Here is a 16,468-nt window from a genome sequence, read left to right on the forward strand (position 1 = left end):
TTATTCGTACGAATTCGTAACCTCACTCTTACGTTTTCGTACTATTTGTCTAGACTCCAGGGATGGGTATAGGTTTAGGGGTGCGGTTTGAGGTGGTCCTTCCTGATGACGCGTTTTGAAAAATCATATGAATTTGTACAAATTAGCCACCTCGTAAAATACCTATGAATTGCCGTGAGATATTGGTCGGTCGGTTCTGTCTGTCTATTTAGGTTTTAGGTTCTGTTGCATAAATTAGGCCAAAAAGCTTTTTAATGTCAAGGACCGCGCGTGAAAGTAATATGATGCTTTCATATTTTGATTACACTATTTTAATAGCTAGGCTACTACATATTAAGTGTGATTGATTGATTGATTGATTGATTGATTTAAAATCTTAACCTATATATCCATTAATCCATCTCAATATATCCATCACATCCATTAATGAGTGGAAAATTCATTGTTTTGTAAATTCTGTTGAGTAGAGTAGGACAAAGGTTTTCAAACGTTTTAATGTTAAAGACATACAACCTAATGATTTTATACCACATATAAAGGCATCTGTAAACATATAAGCAGCTTTAAAAATTAGTGCAATACTTAAAAAAAAATTATTTGAAAAACTTTAAAAAACTAGTGAACCAGCAATAGTAAGCAAAAACTCCATAAAAGACACAAAACAAAAAAAACTATATTCGAATCTAAGCCTATTTGTATGTTGCAATGAATGAGAGAATGAACATTTTAAGAGAAAAAAATTCACAAAAAATATGTATTTTCTTATTATTGAAAGCTCATGTAGCCTTTATTGAAACTGTCAAATTGTTTACGTACGATAAGCACCTCCATTCGGCTCTCATGATGTTCACTGATATTAGTTTGAAAAGCTCTCGATTAGACCGTTTCAACTACATTTCCGTTCCTGGCCTGTTGGGGGCAGTAAATCTCTAGATTGTCACGTCACCTGTTAGACAAAAAACAGTTGTAGCAACAATGTTTTTATTTTTTATTTATTTATTTATTTATTTTTGTGGAGTTTTTCTCTGTGATAACATTTTATAGTTCTATGCTGAACTGTTAAATGTCCTATCCAGTGTGTCGGACTGTATCCATTAAAATAAACCAACGTAGTGCGATTAAAGCGCTTGGCACCTGCGCCGCTGGTTGCCTTGACAGCGAGATGCCGGAAGAGAAAGACTGCACGGATAACAACTTGAGAACCACTTAAACACGTTTCAGAAGTGATAGGAATTATGTCTTCGCAATCCGTGAAGACTAAGAAGCAAGATGCTGAGAAACACTCAATTATTACATCAAAATCCATGTCCAGGTTGTTTGTTACTTTTCTTGGTTATTTCGCACCATTAATGCCTCTGCACTACAGAATTCTGCTAGATCGTTTCAGTGTGTTTGTGTTTCATATTCTCAGCAGACAAACAAAAATGACTGTACAACACCCATCAGTCCACAGAATGGCATCCAAACGCAGAGTAAAGGCTTTTGGAAGCTACTTAGAAAGGCAAGTTTTGAGTAACGTTAGGTAGGCTAACTTTATGATTTTTTTAGCTTCACCGTGACTCACTTGCTCGGATCACTCGAAATTCAAGTATTTTTTCTTTGTTTAAAAATAACTGTTTAATTAGTTAAATGTTTTTTTCGTTTTTTGCGGGTATTTGCTTGTTTTGTTTGTTGTTAAATAAGTGGCCACTGAAAACCTATCTATCTATCTATCTATCTATCTATCTATCTATCTATCTATCTATCTATCTATCTATCTATCTATCTATCTATCTAACATTTGTTTAATCTGACTTAAAAATAGGATGCCGCCAGAGATTATTCTCAGGATTCTCTCATACTTGGATGCTGGGTCTGTTTTCTGCATTAGTTTTGTCAACAAGCTCTTCCATGAACTGTCAAACAACAAGTGAGTGATTTTGTTTTTCTTCAGACCATTTATTTAATTTATGTTACTTTTTTGTCTCTTTCAAAGCAGAAAGATTAAAATTATATTCTTATCGTTCTGATGTCCCTGCAGTTCTATGTGGTATCAGTTTTACATTCGTGAACATGCCAAAAAGAAGAGAGCCAACCAAGAAGATCATATGATACGTGATCTTGGCTTGGTAGGTGTGCAGGAGAGGCCAAAGGGATACTGGAGAAACACATTCTTCAAAGAAATTGCCGGCCTGAATGTGAACAAGTGGAGAAAAAAACTTCAACGCATCGACCCTTATTCAGGACTGCCGCGTCACACAGAGGAAGTCCTAAGGTAGTAGATTGTGGCTTTTATGCTTGATATGATTATTCACAAATGTGTTGACTAATTAAATGTGTTATAAATCTTAAAATCAGTGTCTTTTAATCACTTTTAAATTTTTTGGTTATTTTATCCTCTGGTTATTTAATACAACAATATAATTGGTTTGGCATGGTGACACGTAATCTGAATGTTTCTATCTATAAATTTGTACACATAAACTAAGCAGTTTTCTAGTTTCTGCGTTTCTAGTTGTTTTGATTTCTTTCTTTCAACTGCCTTTCTGTATATCCCTACATTTAGTAATGTGCAAAACAAGACGTTGTAGTCAAAATAATGTGTTTGTTGTGACCTGATCTGTTGAAGATGGCATATTCCCCATCAAATATATGTCAAGGTGTGTTTTCCCCTCCTGCAGTGTCTGGGCTTATTAAAGGTGAGTGTGAGAGTCAGCGTCTTAGATTTGCTCTGTGCTCCTGGGCGATGGGATACGGAAACAAGCTTGATGATCTGCAGGCCACGGCATGCTGTTGTCTTAACCTCTGATTAGAGCTGCCGGGCCACTCAATTTTTCGACTCAAAGAGCGTGCGCCATACAGGGGGAATGAAAATAATTGTGGTCCCCTCAGAAGGCTGGGTGAATTGTAAAAATAAATTGCTTGGCCTCTACCTCTTGCCCAGACAAATCCCCATAGGTTCCTCAGTTACAAAGACACTGGAGGATGAGATTTACTTCGGTAATAATCATTTCCACTGACTTTCAGACACAAACAACAGCTATTAATCTCTCTGGGACTCTGCTTGTATCTTATTTTACGGCATTAATTGATATCATATGGTACCAGTGCCCACACATGATGCATCATATTAAGTATTTCCCCAATATAATGCCCTGTTTCTTTCAGAATTTATGTCATTCATTGCTTGTATATTGCCAAACAAATATTTTCCTGCTCTTAATTAGGTTAATGACACTAATAAAACAAACAAATAATCAGTATTTGTTTGTTTCCCAACTAACCGAACTATACTTTAGCTTTCATGTTTCAGCATTATCACAGATTTGATTCTCAAGTAATTATATATATATTATATATATATTATATATATTAGTTAATTATTTTAAGGATCCTCAGGATATGTTTACAGGAAAGCTAAATACAGCTTTTTTATTATTATTTAATCAGCCTTGGATTCTCCACCTTTTTATAAATGTATTTTTATTTTCTATTTAAATTTAACATCTTTAAAATTAGTAAAATTTACTTAAAATTGTAAAATAAATAACCTTTTATATATTAAAAACATTTAACCATTGGCAACAGTTTATAAACACTAAAATGTATTAGATTTTTGCTTTATAATGGCTTAATAAATGCACTTAATAATAAATGTTTTAAAATGTATTATCTCAAATAGACTAATTTTTTTTTTACATTTTTATAGGGATCACAATTCTCCCACTTTTCTGAATTAACAACTAAATGAAATAACATATAATTAGAGGTTCTGAAAAATGTTAATTGCTGCAGTCTGTTTAAAAATGTTTAAAGAGGTCATCGGATGCTCATTTTCCACAAGTTGTTATGATTGTTGACAAGTTGTGGTTATGGTTGTGTCCACACACTGCAAAGACACATTTATATGCAAACACCATATAAAAGTGAATTTTGCATCCGATGACCTTAATTAATTTGAATGAATAATAATAAAAAATCGTTTTATATGAATGTTTCAATGACTCACTGAAAAATACTTCACTTGTTTCATATAGATGAATCAGGATTATTTTAACAAATTTCTTAAAAGAATGATTCTATGACAAATATATTTCTGAACTGTCCACTTTGTAAAAGTCGATGTAATTGATACAATCTTTATTTGAAGCCTTAAGTTACTTTAAATGGTGATCTACTCTTTTTGATCGCTACCATAGACATCAGTGTTTATATCTGAACTATAAACTTTTATCCCAGTGCTTCTGTGATTCATTTGAATTATTGTAAGAAAGAAATAATTAAACTGTGTGGTTGAAAAGATTGTTCATGACAACTGCTCTCTCTGGGTCAGTGGCGGCGCCAATGCAGATCTGAATGTTCCGGTAAAATTTTGTCAAAGGTTTAATAGATATAGCGAATTGTAGTCATTTAGGAATAAGATTGTGTGGATCGAGTTTGATTTCTTTCAACGATTATTCGTTCAGCTCTAATCTCAATACAATGTTATCTTTTAGTGTAGCCTAACATAAATTTTTTGTAGTAAAAAAAAGTGCATCTTCAAGGGATGTTCAAGATATTATTTTCAGGAAAACAAGAAAAATACACAGATTAAACATTACTTTTGTCAGCTTAGCCCTCATTTATTGATGCGTTTTATGTGTTAACGTTTTAGATTTTTATCTTGTATAATTCCCCACTACTTCTACATCAAAAAAGGCATTGGCCTTAAATGCTCTGAGAGCAGAGGTGTCAGATGGGGTTTGTGTCATGTGTGTTTGGCAGGAGTCTGTGCATTACATGGGAGATCACAGTGACTGATGGGAGAGGACGGCGGAGCACCTTTGAGCAGTCTCATGCCTCCTTCAGTAGTACGGCTGTTTTTGTGTTCTGGGGGGCTGTCAGTTGGCCTTCTTTCAACCAGCTCACCTCGCTTGAGCTTCGTGGAGTGTCGCGGGTGCCCCTCCATTGTCCTGCTCCCTACAGGTGTGGTAGATGCCAAAAATACAGAGATACACATTTTTTCCAACTTAAGTGAGTGATGTAGTTACTTCCATCATGTGTCTTTCAGGCCGGGTTGGAAATCGGTTATGTCCAAAATAAAGCTTCAAGGAGAACACAGCGAGTTGTGTGTTGCAGACAAGATTGTCAAAATGCTATATGTTGGACAGGGCGTCACTTTGGGATTCTGGCAGGTATTTTCCAATTCTAGAATTGAGTACATTGTGGATTAAACATACATTTTGTCCAGTGGCTGCCAATCAAATGTAATTTTTTGTTTTGTTCTAATTTTTAGGCTTTTTTTTGCCTTATTTATTTGTCTTGATGTTTTGACATTTTAGATTATCTCTTTATAATACTTTTACTCTATGAATTGTTTAAAAGAGATAGATTAAAAGGCTTTTACAACTTTTTTTTTTACATTTCTAATAAATGCTGTTTTTTCTAATAATTAAAAAATCTTGAGAAAAAAATGTTTCATGATTTCCACACAAATATCAAGCATCACAACTGTTTTAAACATAGACATGTTTCATAAACGTTAAGTGAGCATATTAAAATGATTTCTGAAGAAACATGTGACACCGAAGACTAGTGATGATGCTGAAAATTCAGGATTTCCATCACAGAAATATATATATATATATATATATATATATATATATATATTTAGTATTTTAAAAATAGGAAATATATATTTTGAATTGTAATAATATTTCACAATATTACTGTATTTCCGACCGAATAAATGAAGCCTTGGTGAGTATAAGGGATTTCTTTCAAAAACATTTAAAAATCTTACCAACGCTTCACTTACACTTTAAGTATATGTCATTATTATTATTATGATTAGTATTAATATTATTAGCAGCAGCAGTAGTAGTATTAATAATGTTTTTTTCTGTAATAATAATAATATTTAATTGATAATGCAACAACTCTGTGCTTCTTATACAGGAGGTCCAATGTGGAATTGCTTTTGTCATAGTGAACTTGCACAATCACAGACTTGTGGAAAGAAGTCTTCATGCGTCTAATAGGTATGCCTTTATTTCCTCTTATTGGTTTTCTCATTTGCAATTTTTTTCTGTGTTTTCAAAAGACTATTTGCATGGTCCCTTTTTAATTGTATTGTCTAACCAAATACTTACAAAATTATTCTCAAACTTTGGTGTGCATTTCAATTTGCTGAATCCCTGTGGTCAATTTTTATTTTCTCTCCCTTTTTTAATCACAGATGTGTTTGTGTAAGTCAGAACCTAAATGTCAGTTATGTATCACCGTCAGTACAGTTTGGTGGTGTAATAACTCCATCTTCTGGTGAATTTGGGCACTGTGTACAACCCCGATTCATCAGTTCTTATAGCGTCTCTATTACTGCCATTCTGTCGCGGCAGTCCTTTGTGTGGAAAGATGCACTGACACTCACTTTGTAGTTAATGTCTTTCTTTTCCTTCCTTATCTCTCTTTCATACCGCTAGTCCAGCAACCGGAGTCAGTGCTTTGTTTGATGATGTGGACCCGGAGTATGGTCTCCATGGATACACTGCTTACATTGAACTGCACAATACAGCGAGAGTCATCATGTCTGACCGCTTTTCACAGCTGTTTTGCAGGAGAGGTAAATTGTGCACTGTATGATTAGAAAAAAAGAGATCAAAGTCCAATTGATGATAAAAATGAATGATAACCTTATAAACACATGATTGAGCAGTTGGCAAATTCTACAATGAAATGACTTGACAGTTGATGGTACTATATGCTTGACAGTAGATGGCGCTAGATTCTCAAAAATATCTCTGTTGTCCTCCTCTAAGCAAAATTCAACAATTCAAAATAGTTTTTACCCTCCTGAAGTATCAAGTTTCAACATGTATTGATGCTCAAATTGTATTCTTTACAATCACTTAATTAATTATGAAAATATATGTATGAAAAGATATTTTTTCACAATACTTTTCTTACAGTGTAATGGGTGTATATAACACATCTTCCTAATATATCATTCATTAATATATATTTATCCTAAAAAGGTATTCGGAAAGTTGAACTACTCAGGATTCTTTGAAAGCATCAAAGAATCCTGAAAAAGTCTCACTAATTTGCCCTGTTTTGTAAATCTGGCCATATGTGTCTTAATTATTTTTGGGGTAACTGTAAATCTTATCTTTGGTAACGAAGTACCATAGTGCATAATACCTCTTTTTTACTCTCCAGATCAGATTTCTGATGGTTATCTTCCACTGGAAGTGATCAGTGAGAATCACAGATCCCTAAATACTCATCTGGTTGGAGATGTCAGCTTGCCTTGGAAGACAGAAGCTTTACATGGAACTATAAAGGTACAGTATCACCACACTTTTTTTATTCACAGTACTTTATTTCAAAACTTACTGTATGTAAGGATTTTCGTGGTCTAATTGGTGTCTCCAGGACTGTTGCATGATCAACCTCACTCTATGGGATGAAGCCAAGCAGCCTTTTTGGTGTGTGAGTGCTCCTGTTGTCATGACAAAAGCAAATCAGGACACGGTATCGTACGATTACGATGGCGAAAGATTCTCCATCCTATACCAAGACTCAGAGGGGAGGGTGGAGATGAGGCTGAAGCAGATGGAGTATACGGAACAGTATTTTTTGGTTAATCTAATGATTTACATTTCTGTCGCCAAAGTGAATAAGCACTTTGGGAGAGATTATTGAAGCCTTCACATGCCATTTCTCGTTGCTTGAAGACCGTAGTGCTATATTTGACTTAAGAACAAGCAGGGCAGCTGCAAACTAGTTTTTATGTACATTTTTTTTTTTTTGACTAAATGTTTCTATAAATTCTATCACCAAACATTTTAATCCACATTTTCACGTATCATTACTTTTTAAGGATATAAAAATCAGCCTGTCACAAAAAGAGAGGTTTTCATGTCAAGTCAGATAAAATTTAGATAATAGAAAGAAAACAAATCTGGCATGGAATCAAGAGCTAAAGAATAAAAAAACTGACCTTTAAGCTGGATTTAAAAGTGCCAGTGGAGGAGGAGGATCTGATGTGAGCGGGGAAGCCATTCCAGAACTTGGGGGCAGCAACTGAGAAATCTCCTTTACAGCAAGAGTGGGACAGAAGGAAGCTGATTGCATGGCCTGGGGGCAGAGTATTATGGAAGCTTGTTTTAACCACAGAATAAAAAATAAATAAAGGTAATTGTGACTTTTTTATCTCACTTTTCTCTTGCAATTGCAAATTTATTTCTTGCAATTCTGACTTTTTTTTTTCTCACAACTGTGAGGTTTGTCTCAATTCTGAGAAAAAAAGTGAGAATTGTGGTTAAAATTCAGAATTGCAAGAAATAAACTCGTAATTGCAAAATAATTCAGAATTGTGATATATAAACTCGTAAGTGCGAGAAAGAAAATCAGATTTGTGAGATATAAACTAGTTGCGAGAATTAATTTTGACTTTTTAAACTCGCAATTGTTACTTTTTTCTCAGAATTGCAAGACATAAACTCGTAATTGAGGGAAAAAAGTGAGAATTGTGAGATAATCTCACAAATCTTTTCTCGCAATTGTGAATTTATATCTCACAATTCTCACTTTTTTCTCGCTATGGTGAGATATAAACGAAAAAAGTCTCAATTACTTTTTTATTGTTTATAGATATAAACTCATACTTGTGAGTTATACAATATATTAAAAAGATATATTAGAAAATTCTTTGCAATTGTGATTTTATACCACAATTACTTTTTTATTGTTTAATGCGTGGCGGAAACAAAGTTTTTACAGAGTATGTTTGAAGGAGTTTACAAATATATTGTGGAGATAGACATTCTTTATAAATAAAAGCAAAATCTTAAAATATATGTTAAAATATGTTATTGGATTCTAATAGAGCTATATAAATCTCACTGGCATGTTCTGAACCATCTGGAGATGAGATTGAGACAGGCGTGCATACTTATAATTAAAGTAATCTAGGCCAAGTCCTTTCGTGAAATAAACTCTATTTTATCTGCAGATCTGAGCTGCAAGACTATTAATGATGAAAACTAATGTGCTTGTCAAAATTCATTTATGATCAAAAATGACAAATTGGTGAATAACTGGTTACAGAAACTAATGATGGAAGCCGGAGAACCTAGCAAATTTAGTTATTTTAAATAGTAAAAAGTAAAACGCATAAACAATTAAACAGGTTTCCTAATTTTAATTGAACAATAAACTGTATATAGTTACTGTCCTTGTCACCTAGTCATAAGTGGATGCATCTTATTAAAACTTTTTGTATTGACATTGTAAATTTGGTTTATTATAGTGATGTTGATCAGTGTTGTTTGTTTGTATGGTTATTCATGAGCATGTCAAAACCAAAGGCACTGAATCCATTTGATTTTCCATTTAATCTTCATCAGGGATGACATGTTTTTTCCCCATTACACTTATTTCTAAATTACATAATGGATAGTTATGTTCGCTCCTGCATTAGTCTACTGGCAGAGTGTTTCTTATGGTGGAGCATAACAGAATTCTTGTACGCCAGGCAGTTGATTTCACTATATTATTCATAGGCAATAGACATTTCTATGCCCTAGAGGTAGATTATGTTATTTTGTCAGCATCAAGTTACACTTTAAATCTCCGCTGCATTGTTTATGCAAATTTAACAGTCCATAAAATGTCTGTTGAAGTGCTTGACTTGAAGATTTATCATTCCATAACACCGAGGACAGTAAGTGCACGTAATGGAATTTTAGCGTGCGACTCCGTGAACAATATTTTGACTTCATAAGATGAAAACATGCTGTGACTTATATAGCGTAGCAATGTTCATTTGGCAGGAAAAAGTCCCTGGAAATCATTGTATACTGCATAATGTTGTTATTGTGCAGTCTCAGCATTCCTAGCATAAGACAGTTGAATTCAAGTGAGGTATTTAATCATGACATTGCTCTTTATTGCAGGCATTTGACACAATTCCAGAGTTAGAATAACGTTTTGCTTAGGTCAGTAATCAGAGGTGCCGATGTTATATGTTTGGCAGAAGAGACTGGATAGTGACTTAATAAGATTGCCTTGCACTGTATTTTTTCCCCTCAGAGGTCAAGCTAACCTTGAAAACTACTTTTTTCCCCCAACATATTTTCTGTCGTGACTCTGATCCAAATCCATTCCCTCTAGGCTCGAATGAATTGGCTTCTTGTCATGACTGAGGCTGTATTAAAGGTTTGCCTGAAGGTTAATACCCCTTATGTTGCCCCAATAATTCAATGGTTGGTTTATTGTACCGCAGCACATGAACAACAGTGCAATGCAGCTATTATAAGGCCGACCTGAGGCACATTTGAGTGCATAAAAAAACACTTTATTCATCTGGTTATATAGTTTTTAAAAGTCATAAAACACTAGCTATATCTGTTAATCCATAAATGAGGCACAAACAATAACGTGTAATAATGAAAAAGGCAAGTGGATGCTATACTGTAGAAATGCCCTACAGCACAATATGAAATAGCAATGGACTGTATTTGATTTACAGAGACCAGGATGGCTAATATTGAGTAAATAATTGTTGTGGTTGTTAAAATGTGATTCTTTCATGAATGCTGGATATGCCTTCAGTGAGATTACAGGGATTTTTTTTCCTGCTTATTTTCTGTTTAGAGATTATTTTATAGTTGACCATTGCAAAACTGAATTAGAAATAATTAAAAGTAATCGAGAAGTCCCATCAAATGACTGGCTGTTCAGAATAGCATATACTCTCATCAGTACTGCAGTATGAAATATACTGTGCACAGAATTCAAAATTTCTGCAAAAATATACAGTATACCTAACTATTTCAGCCACATGTGAAGACATTTCTACACGAAATTGGTATCAAAATACAAAACCGTTTTAGTACCAAGATTATAACCACTAAATGGTTATGCATCTTTCCAGTAGATGGCAGACTAGTGAAATGAATTTCTGCTCTCATTTCATAGGCATTGAACTGCATCCATATTAATTAACAAATACAATTTTTAGATATTGGTGAGCTGAGACTAGAAGACTGATGAAGTATTACTTATTCAATTTTTGCATTAAGAGACTATTCTGGGGACTTATAAAAAGAGGTGTGAAGATGTATGATTATAACATTGTCTGAGATACAAAACGAATAAAGTATAAATTATTAAAATGTGGTCAGAAAGCCATTTGTGACATTTACAGATAAAACGATACTTCCTGTTATTGTGTGCACAAAATCATTTAGGAAGCAGATTACTAACTAAACTTTTTGTGATCTTTGGAATTAAAACTGCTGCATTAGCATTTAATGGTGTCTCTAATGACTGACCAGCTGAGACCTGGATGAAATCAGCCTTTTAAACAAAGTCTTTTATTTCAGTGGCCCCAAAAAAGGACGACAGAAATAAATAGTTATGCTTGAAATGAATTTGTGCAGCCTTTTAATCACGTCATTTTATTAACATGCAGCTGAAAACTCCCAGTGGCATTTTGCAGTAACTTGGCGGTGTTCTCGCCCCCCTGATTAACATTTAACTCCGATCTGGCGAGACCTTGTTGCTACAATTAATTCTCTGTCATCCCAAACCGGGGTCACATGCTAACGAGGCCACAGCCTTCACTGTGTGACACAGCTCTGCACTGCCATTTAAACTAAGACACATCCTTATACTCCTCATTTAGTAACACAATAATACTGAAATATGTCTATAAATAACTCAATAGTTTGGTTGGCACGTAAGCCCCTCAATGCATTGCCAGAGTTTGGACTTTGACCTTCATGTTTAGTTAGGCCTGCATACTAGCAAGACTGGAACTTTGTTTTTTAACCTCTGTACTGACTACATTGTAGAGCTGCGTGATTAATCATTGAAAGACAATCTCGATTCAAACAACCTTATTCCTAAATGACACTGATTCGGCTATGTCTATTAAACCTTTGACAAGTACGATCACAGGGGAACTCTGGCAACAGGTTAAAATTTTTTTTTTAATAAATTTGGATTTTTTTTTAAACCAGTTTAAATTAATGAAATAAAGACTTCACTTATTTCATTATGAATCTGCAGGTTTTTTTCACAAACTTTGTCATTGAATGATTCAATGACAAATATATTATAAATAACTAAGATTTTTTAAATGTTTTTCAAAGATGACTCTTGTGCTCTCCAATGCTGAATTTCTGTGGTAAAAACAGTTATTTTGTAAAATGTTATTACAAATTAAACCAATCATTTCCTATTTCAATAAAGTTTAAAATATAATGTATTTCTGTCATGGCAAAGCTGAGTTTTCAGCATCATTACTCCCTTCAGTGTCACATGATCATTCAGAAATCATTCTAATATGCTCATTTACAAAAAATAAAAAATGTGGAAACCATTATACTTTTTTTTTTATTCTTATTTAATAAAATAAATAAAATAGATAAATAGAAAGGTCAAAATAACAGCATTTATTTGAAATATAATGTTTTTTATAACATTATTAGGGCCAGATTTACTAAACAGGGCAAATAAGCGTGAGAGCAATTCCAAAAAAGCGCCAATGGGAGTGGAAAATTCTGTGCATGATCTACTGACGACGCGCAAATTAAAGAAGACGCAACCGAATCATTTCCATAATGACAATGCAATCTTCCAAAAGCAGCGCAAATTAGCGTCTGGTTTAAGACATGCTTTCTTGGGCTGTAAACAATGGTGCAAATACCAGTAAATTCTTTAAAAACCTTAGTAAATCACCTTGCGTGATTCATTTAAATATTCTCCCATAAATTTTGCGTCTGAAAGGGAAACTCCTACAAATGCATATGCAATAAGGTCAGCCGCAAAAATAACCCTGCACACTTTTGCAAATCCTGAGTTTTTTTAATGCTAAAAGAGGGTTTGCGCTGGCGCAGGCTGTTAATAAATCTGACCCTTAATGTTTGACAGTTTAATGCATCCTTGCTGAATAAAAGGGTTCATTTATTTTAAAAAAATCTTACTGACCCTAAAACTTTTGTAAGGTCCGATAGGCTTTAATTAGGCCTAATGCTGGCTTAAGCCGGGTTAATATGAAGTTTTACTTTTGCTTAAATGTACAATACAATTATTTCATTTGTAATGTATGTGGCTGACAAAAAAATAATAATTTTGCTCTGCGTTGATAACAGACTTTGAGTGTAATCTGTCATGAAAGTTGCTTCATTTGATTTGAAAGCCATTGTATTCATATGTCAATTCAGAAATGGAAAGAAAAAATACATCAATGTGATGACTTTGTTCCAGAAGAGTTTAAAAGCATTTAACTCACATTTCTGTGTAATCCGTTTACAAACATATTTAGGCATTTCTTTTATGTTTGTTTTTTAAGTTCACTTGGCCTCCTGTTCTTGGTCCTAATAGTTCTCATAAATACTCTGAGGATGTCTTTGCTTCGGGCAAATTGTGAAAATCCAGTGAGTTTGCTGACTGGAAAGACTACGTTTTCTGCTCCGCTCAGGCCTGTAGATGCAGATATGTAGTCGGTGTAATGTGCATTATATGGATTGCAATAGCGAGACCCCTTGTCAAGTCGAGTCTGTTTTATTTAAATAGAGCTTTTCACAAAAAATATTGTTCCAAAGTAGCTTTACAGAAAATAAAGCCTTCCTACCCCAAGCCAAAGGCGGCTGTGTGGAAACGCAGGATGCATTCTTGCATAAAAAAATGTCTAGATGGAGTGCAAATGATTCAGACAGCAATGTAATAAGGAATAATATACTAAGGGCCAGATACTAACAGCTTGTGCCAGCACAAACACTTTTTTGGTGGTAATAAACTATTGTCAGGATTTACTGACAATTATGACACAACGTGATTTACTAAGGTTTGCGGTCAGTTTACTTGAATTTGTGGCATAATTTAATGCTGAAAAATAGCATGTCTTCACCCCTTTTGCACTTGACATGGCTGTGTCTGTGTTCATTTGCACATTGTTAGTAGATCACCTGCAGGACTTTCCACTCCCATGGGATTGCAGTTGCACACTAATTTGCCCAGTTATCACAATGTCAACTGTGGCATCACTAAACGGCTAGTTAAAATAATATTAATGGTATGGATTTATATTTTTATATATGTACATTCTGTATGTAGATTGATTGATTGATTGATTGATTGATTGATTGATTGATTGCACAAACCCAACCATTTGGTTTAAAATTTGAATTAAAACATTTAAACCAACTGATGGGTTTGACCCTATTTGACCCAAACATATATTTTTTTGATTTATTGATTGACTGACTGACTGACTAATTGATTTGGTTGGTTGGTTGATTGACATGGCATAAAACAGCCAATATATATATATATATATATATATATATATATATATATATATATATATATATATATATAATAAAATGGTGCAAATAAACTGAGAACTCCTTTGTGAATGGCCACCTTAGATATTCAGTAGAACATACAAATTTGGATTTTTAATATTTTAGGACCGAACGGAAATTAATATGATTTGCTCTGTTGATTCTTATTTTTTTCATAGCTGTTTTGAAGAAGGCTTCACCCGAGAGCAACTTGCCACCAGAGTTTATAGAACAATTGTTGTGTTGGTTCTTTTTCCTGTTGTTTTGGTGCAAAGGTTTTTGCCTGTGGCAAGCACTCATTGATTGGTGTGAGTGCAGGGAGACACATCATATCCTGGATTCCAGTTACTCTGGAGATTGTGCCTTTGTTATGTGTCAACGCGTGTTGCCATTGATCCTTTTTTCCCTCTGCTGCCAATGAGGAATTTAATGGAAGTGTTGGTGGGCACGTCAGATTTATTGATGCTGTGGTCAGCTGGAATGCTCAGAAATGCTCCTGTTGTGTCTTTATTCGCTTTAGACTCCCGTTAGCAGTCACTCATTATGCAGGGCCATGCATTGATGGTGGTTTGGTGGCCTACTATGAACACACTATTCCCTCTGCTCACATTGTGGTGTTTACTAGTGTTATGAGTGAGGTTTTATGGCTCAGAGCTGTTTTGTGTGTATTAGCTGAGCCAGAGCTTTATGGAAAATGCCCCAGCACTACTGTTTTATGGATCAGAATTTTTATTTTTTTATTTTTTTGCTAAGCCTGGGAGACATCAGCATCGCACATTGAATAAACAAATCTTGTTCGTATAATAATTCCTCTTTTAGTAAAGCTGATGTGGAGATATTTGATGCTCAAATAAGCAGTGTTTATGATAGAAGCGTATGTGAAGAGTCTGCTCAGTATGTCTGCTTTGTTTATTCTGTTGTCACTGAACAAATTGAGGAGAAAATGGTTTTAGTGAGGGCCATTAATTCACCAGGTTCTTATTGTACAGTATGTAGAAGCCTATCAAATCTGTGACCAAACAAGTGATGGCTGTTGTCATGACGATGGTCCTTTTACTGCATCATGTGATTAGATCATTAACAGTGGAGGATACTCCTCAACAGTGGTGAAGGAAGCAGAGAAGAATCCATAGAAACTATAGTTAATATTCAAATATTCAACTGACTAGAAGTAGTGGTATATGTAGGAATCTATTCTTAATTATTATTAATTTAAATCATAAATATGACTGATTGTAAATTTACATTTTCCTTGATAATAATAATGTGTTGCAAGCACAGGCACTAACTGTGCTCTGGTCCCAATTTCCTGTACATTTTTTATTTATTTATATATAAAAATAGATTTGTAATGGATTTGTTTATATTTATTAATAATTAACAATAATAATTATATATATATATATATATATATATATATATATATATATATATATATATATATATATATAAATATTTACTACTATATGTAATTACTATAATTGCTACCACTACTATTGTTGCTGTTGTTATTATTATAGTAGATTTAATTTCCATCTGATACATTTCAGAATATTCAACAATTTACCAAAGCAAGAAAAATAGATTTTGAGCATGCTGTCACATTCCATCCTAACAAACCTAATTTATCATTCTCAGCTCCTGCAGAGCAGCGCTCATCTCTTGCTAATGGTTTTCCTACCATTATAGATTGTAATAATCGTGAGCACATTTTGATTTATGTTATTTTTTTCCCCATGAAAAGCATGAAAATGAAGCATTGGCTGATATGCCTCGATTAGGTTTGGAGATTGAGGAAGTTGTCCATTTACTGAGACCATTTTACTGTTCTCTCCAACAATAGATGTTATTAGGTCTCTGGTAAGGGAGTCTGGTCCTAGAAAAATATAAAAGATCAGTTTCAACACAGAATATGGGAATGTTGTGGTACTTGTGGGATTATTTTTTTTTAATAATGCTTTGTGGTGTTTGAGCACCCCGTGCATAATGAGGAGACATCTCTGCTATGATGGTGATTGATTCTATCACACTCTGAGACCCTCAGCCCTGTCTCCACACTGGATGATCAGTGAGGTTTTATATTAGCATGATGAATGACTTGCAGATATGCACCTTGAGAGGAAATGTTCTTTTAACCTCATTCAAGAGTTGTG

General features: G+C 34.0%; 1 protein-coding gene across 2 annotated transcripts; it reads left to right on the plus strand.

Annotated features, from left to right (window-relative positions):
- The first annotated feature begins 1,118 nt into the window (after positions 1 to 1,118).
- fbxo15 (F-box protein 15) lies at positions 1,119 to 11,138 on the plus strand. Of its 2 annotated transcripts, none has more exons than XM_077244494.1 (10): positions 1,119 to 1,312; positions 1,412 to 1,501; positions 1,805 to 1,909; positions 2,021 to 2,254; positions 4,744 to 4,944; positions 5,030 to 5,153; positions 5,917 to 5,999; positions 6,441 to 6,580; positions 7,177 to 7,301; positions 7,393 to 11,138. In XM_077244494.1, exons 1-10 carry the CDS (start codon positions 1,236 to 1,238, stop codon positions 7,660 to 7,662), a joined length of 1,449 nt encoding a protein of 482 aa, XP_077100609.1. In that variant the 5' UTR covers positions 1,119 to 1,235; the 3' UTR covers positions 7,663 to 11,138. The 2 variants fall into 2 exon arrangements, with proteins under 2 accessions (XP_077100609.1, XP_077100610.1); XM_077244495.1 differs by having other exon boundaries at positions 1,415 to 1,501; positions 7,393 to 8,667.
- The last annotated feature ends 5,330 nt before the right edge of the window (positions 11,139 to 16,468 follow it).

This window comes from Siphateles boraxobius, unplaced genomic scaffold (genome assembly GCF_051911475.1).
Source record: "Siphateles boraxobius isolate OS27281-9 unplaced genomic scaffold, OSU_SipBor_1 26, whole genome shotgun sequence".
Lineage (NCBI taxonomy): Eukaryota > Metazoa > Chordata > Actinopteri > Cypriniformes > Leuciscidae > Siphateles > Siphateles boraxobius.

Coding starts and splice junctions, on each gene's coding strand:
- fbxo15 (XM_077244494.1), top strand. CDS start 1,236: ATGTCTTCGCAATCCGTGAAGACTAAGAAGCAAGATGCTGAGAAACAC. Junction 2,255..4,743: donor CACACAGAGGAAGTCCTAAG/GTAGTAGATTGT, acceptor TGTGTTTGGCAG/GAGTCTGTGCATTACATGGG. Junction 4,945..5,029: donor CATTGTCCTGCTCCCTACAG/GTGTGGTAGATG, acceptor TGTGTCTTTCAG/GCCGGGTTGGAAATCGGTTA.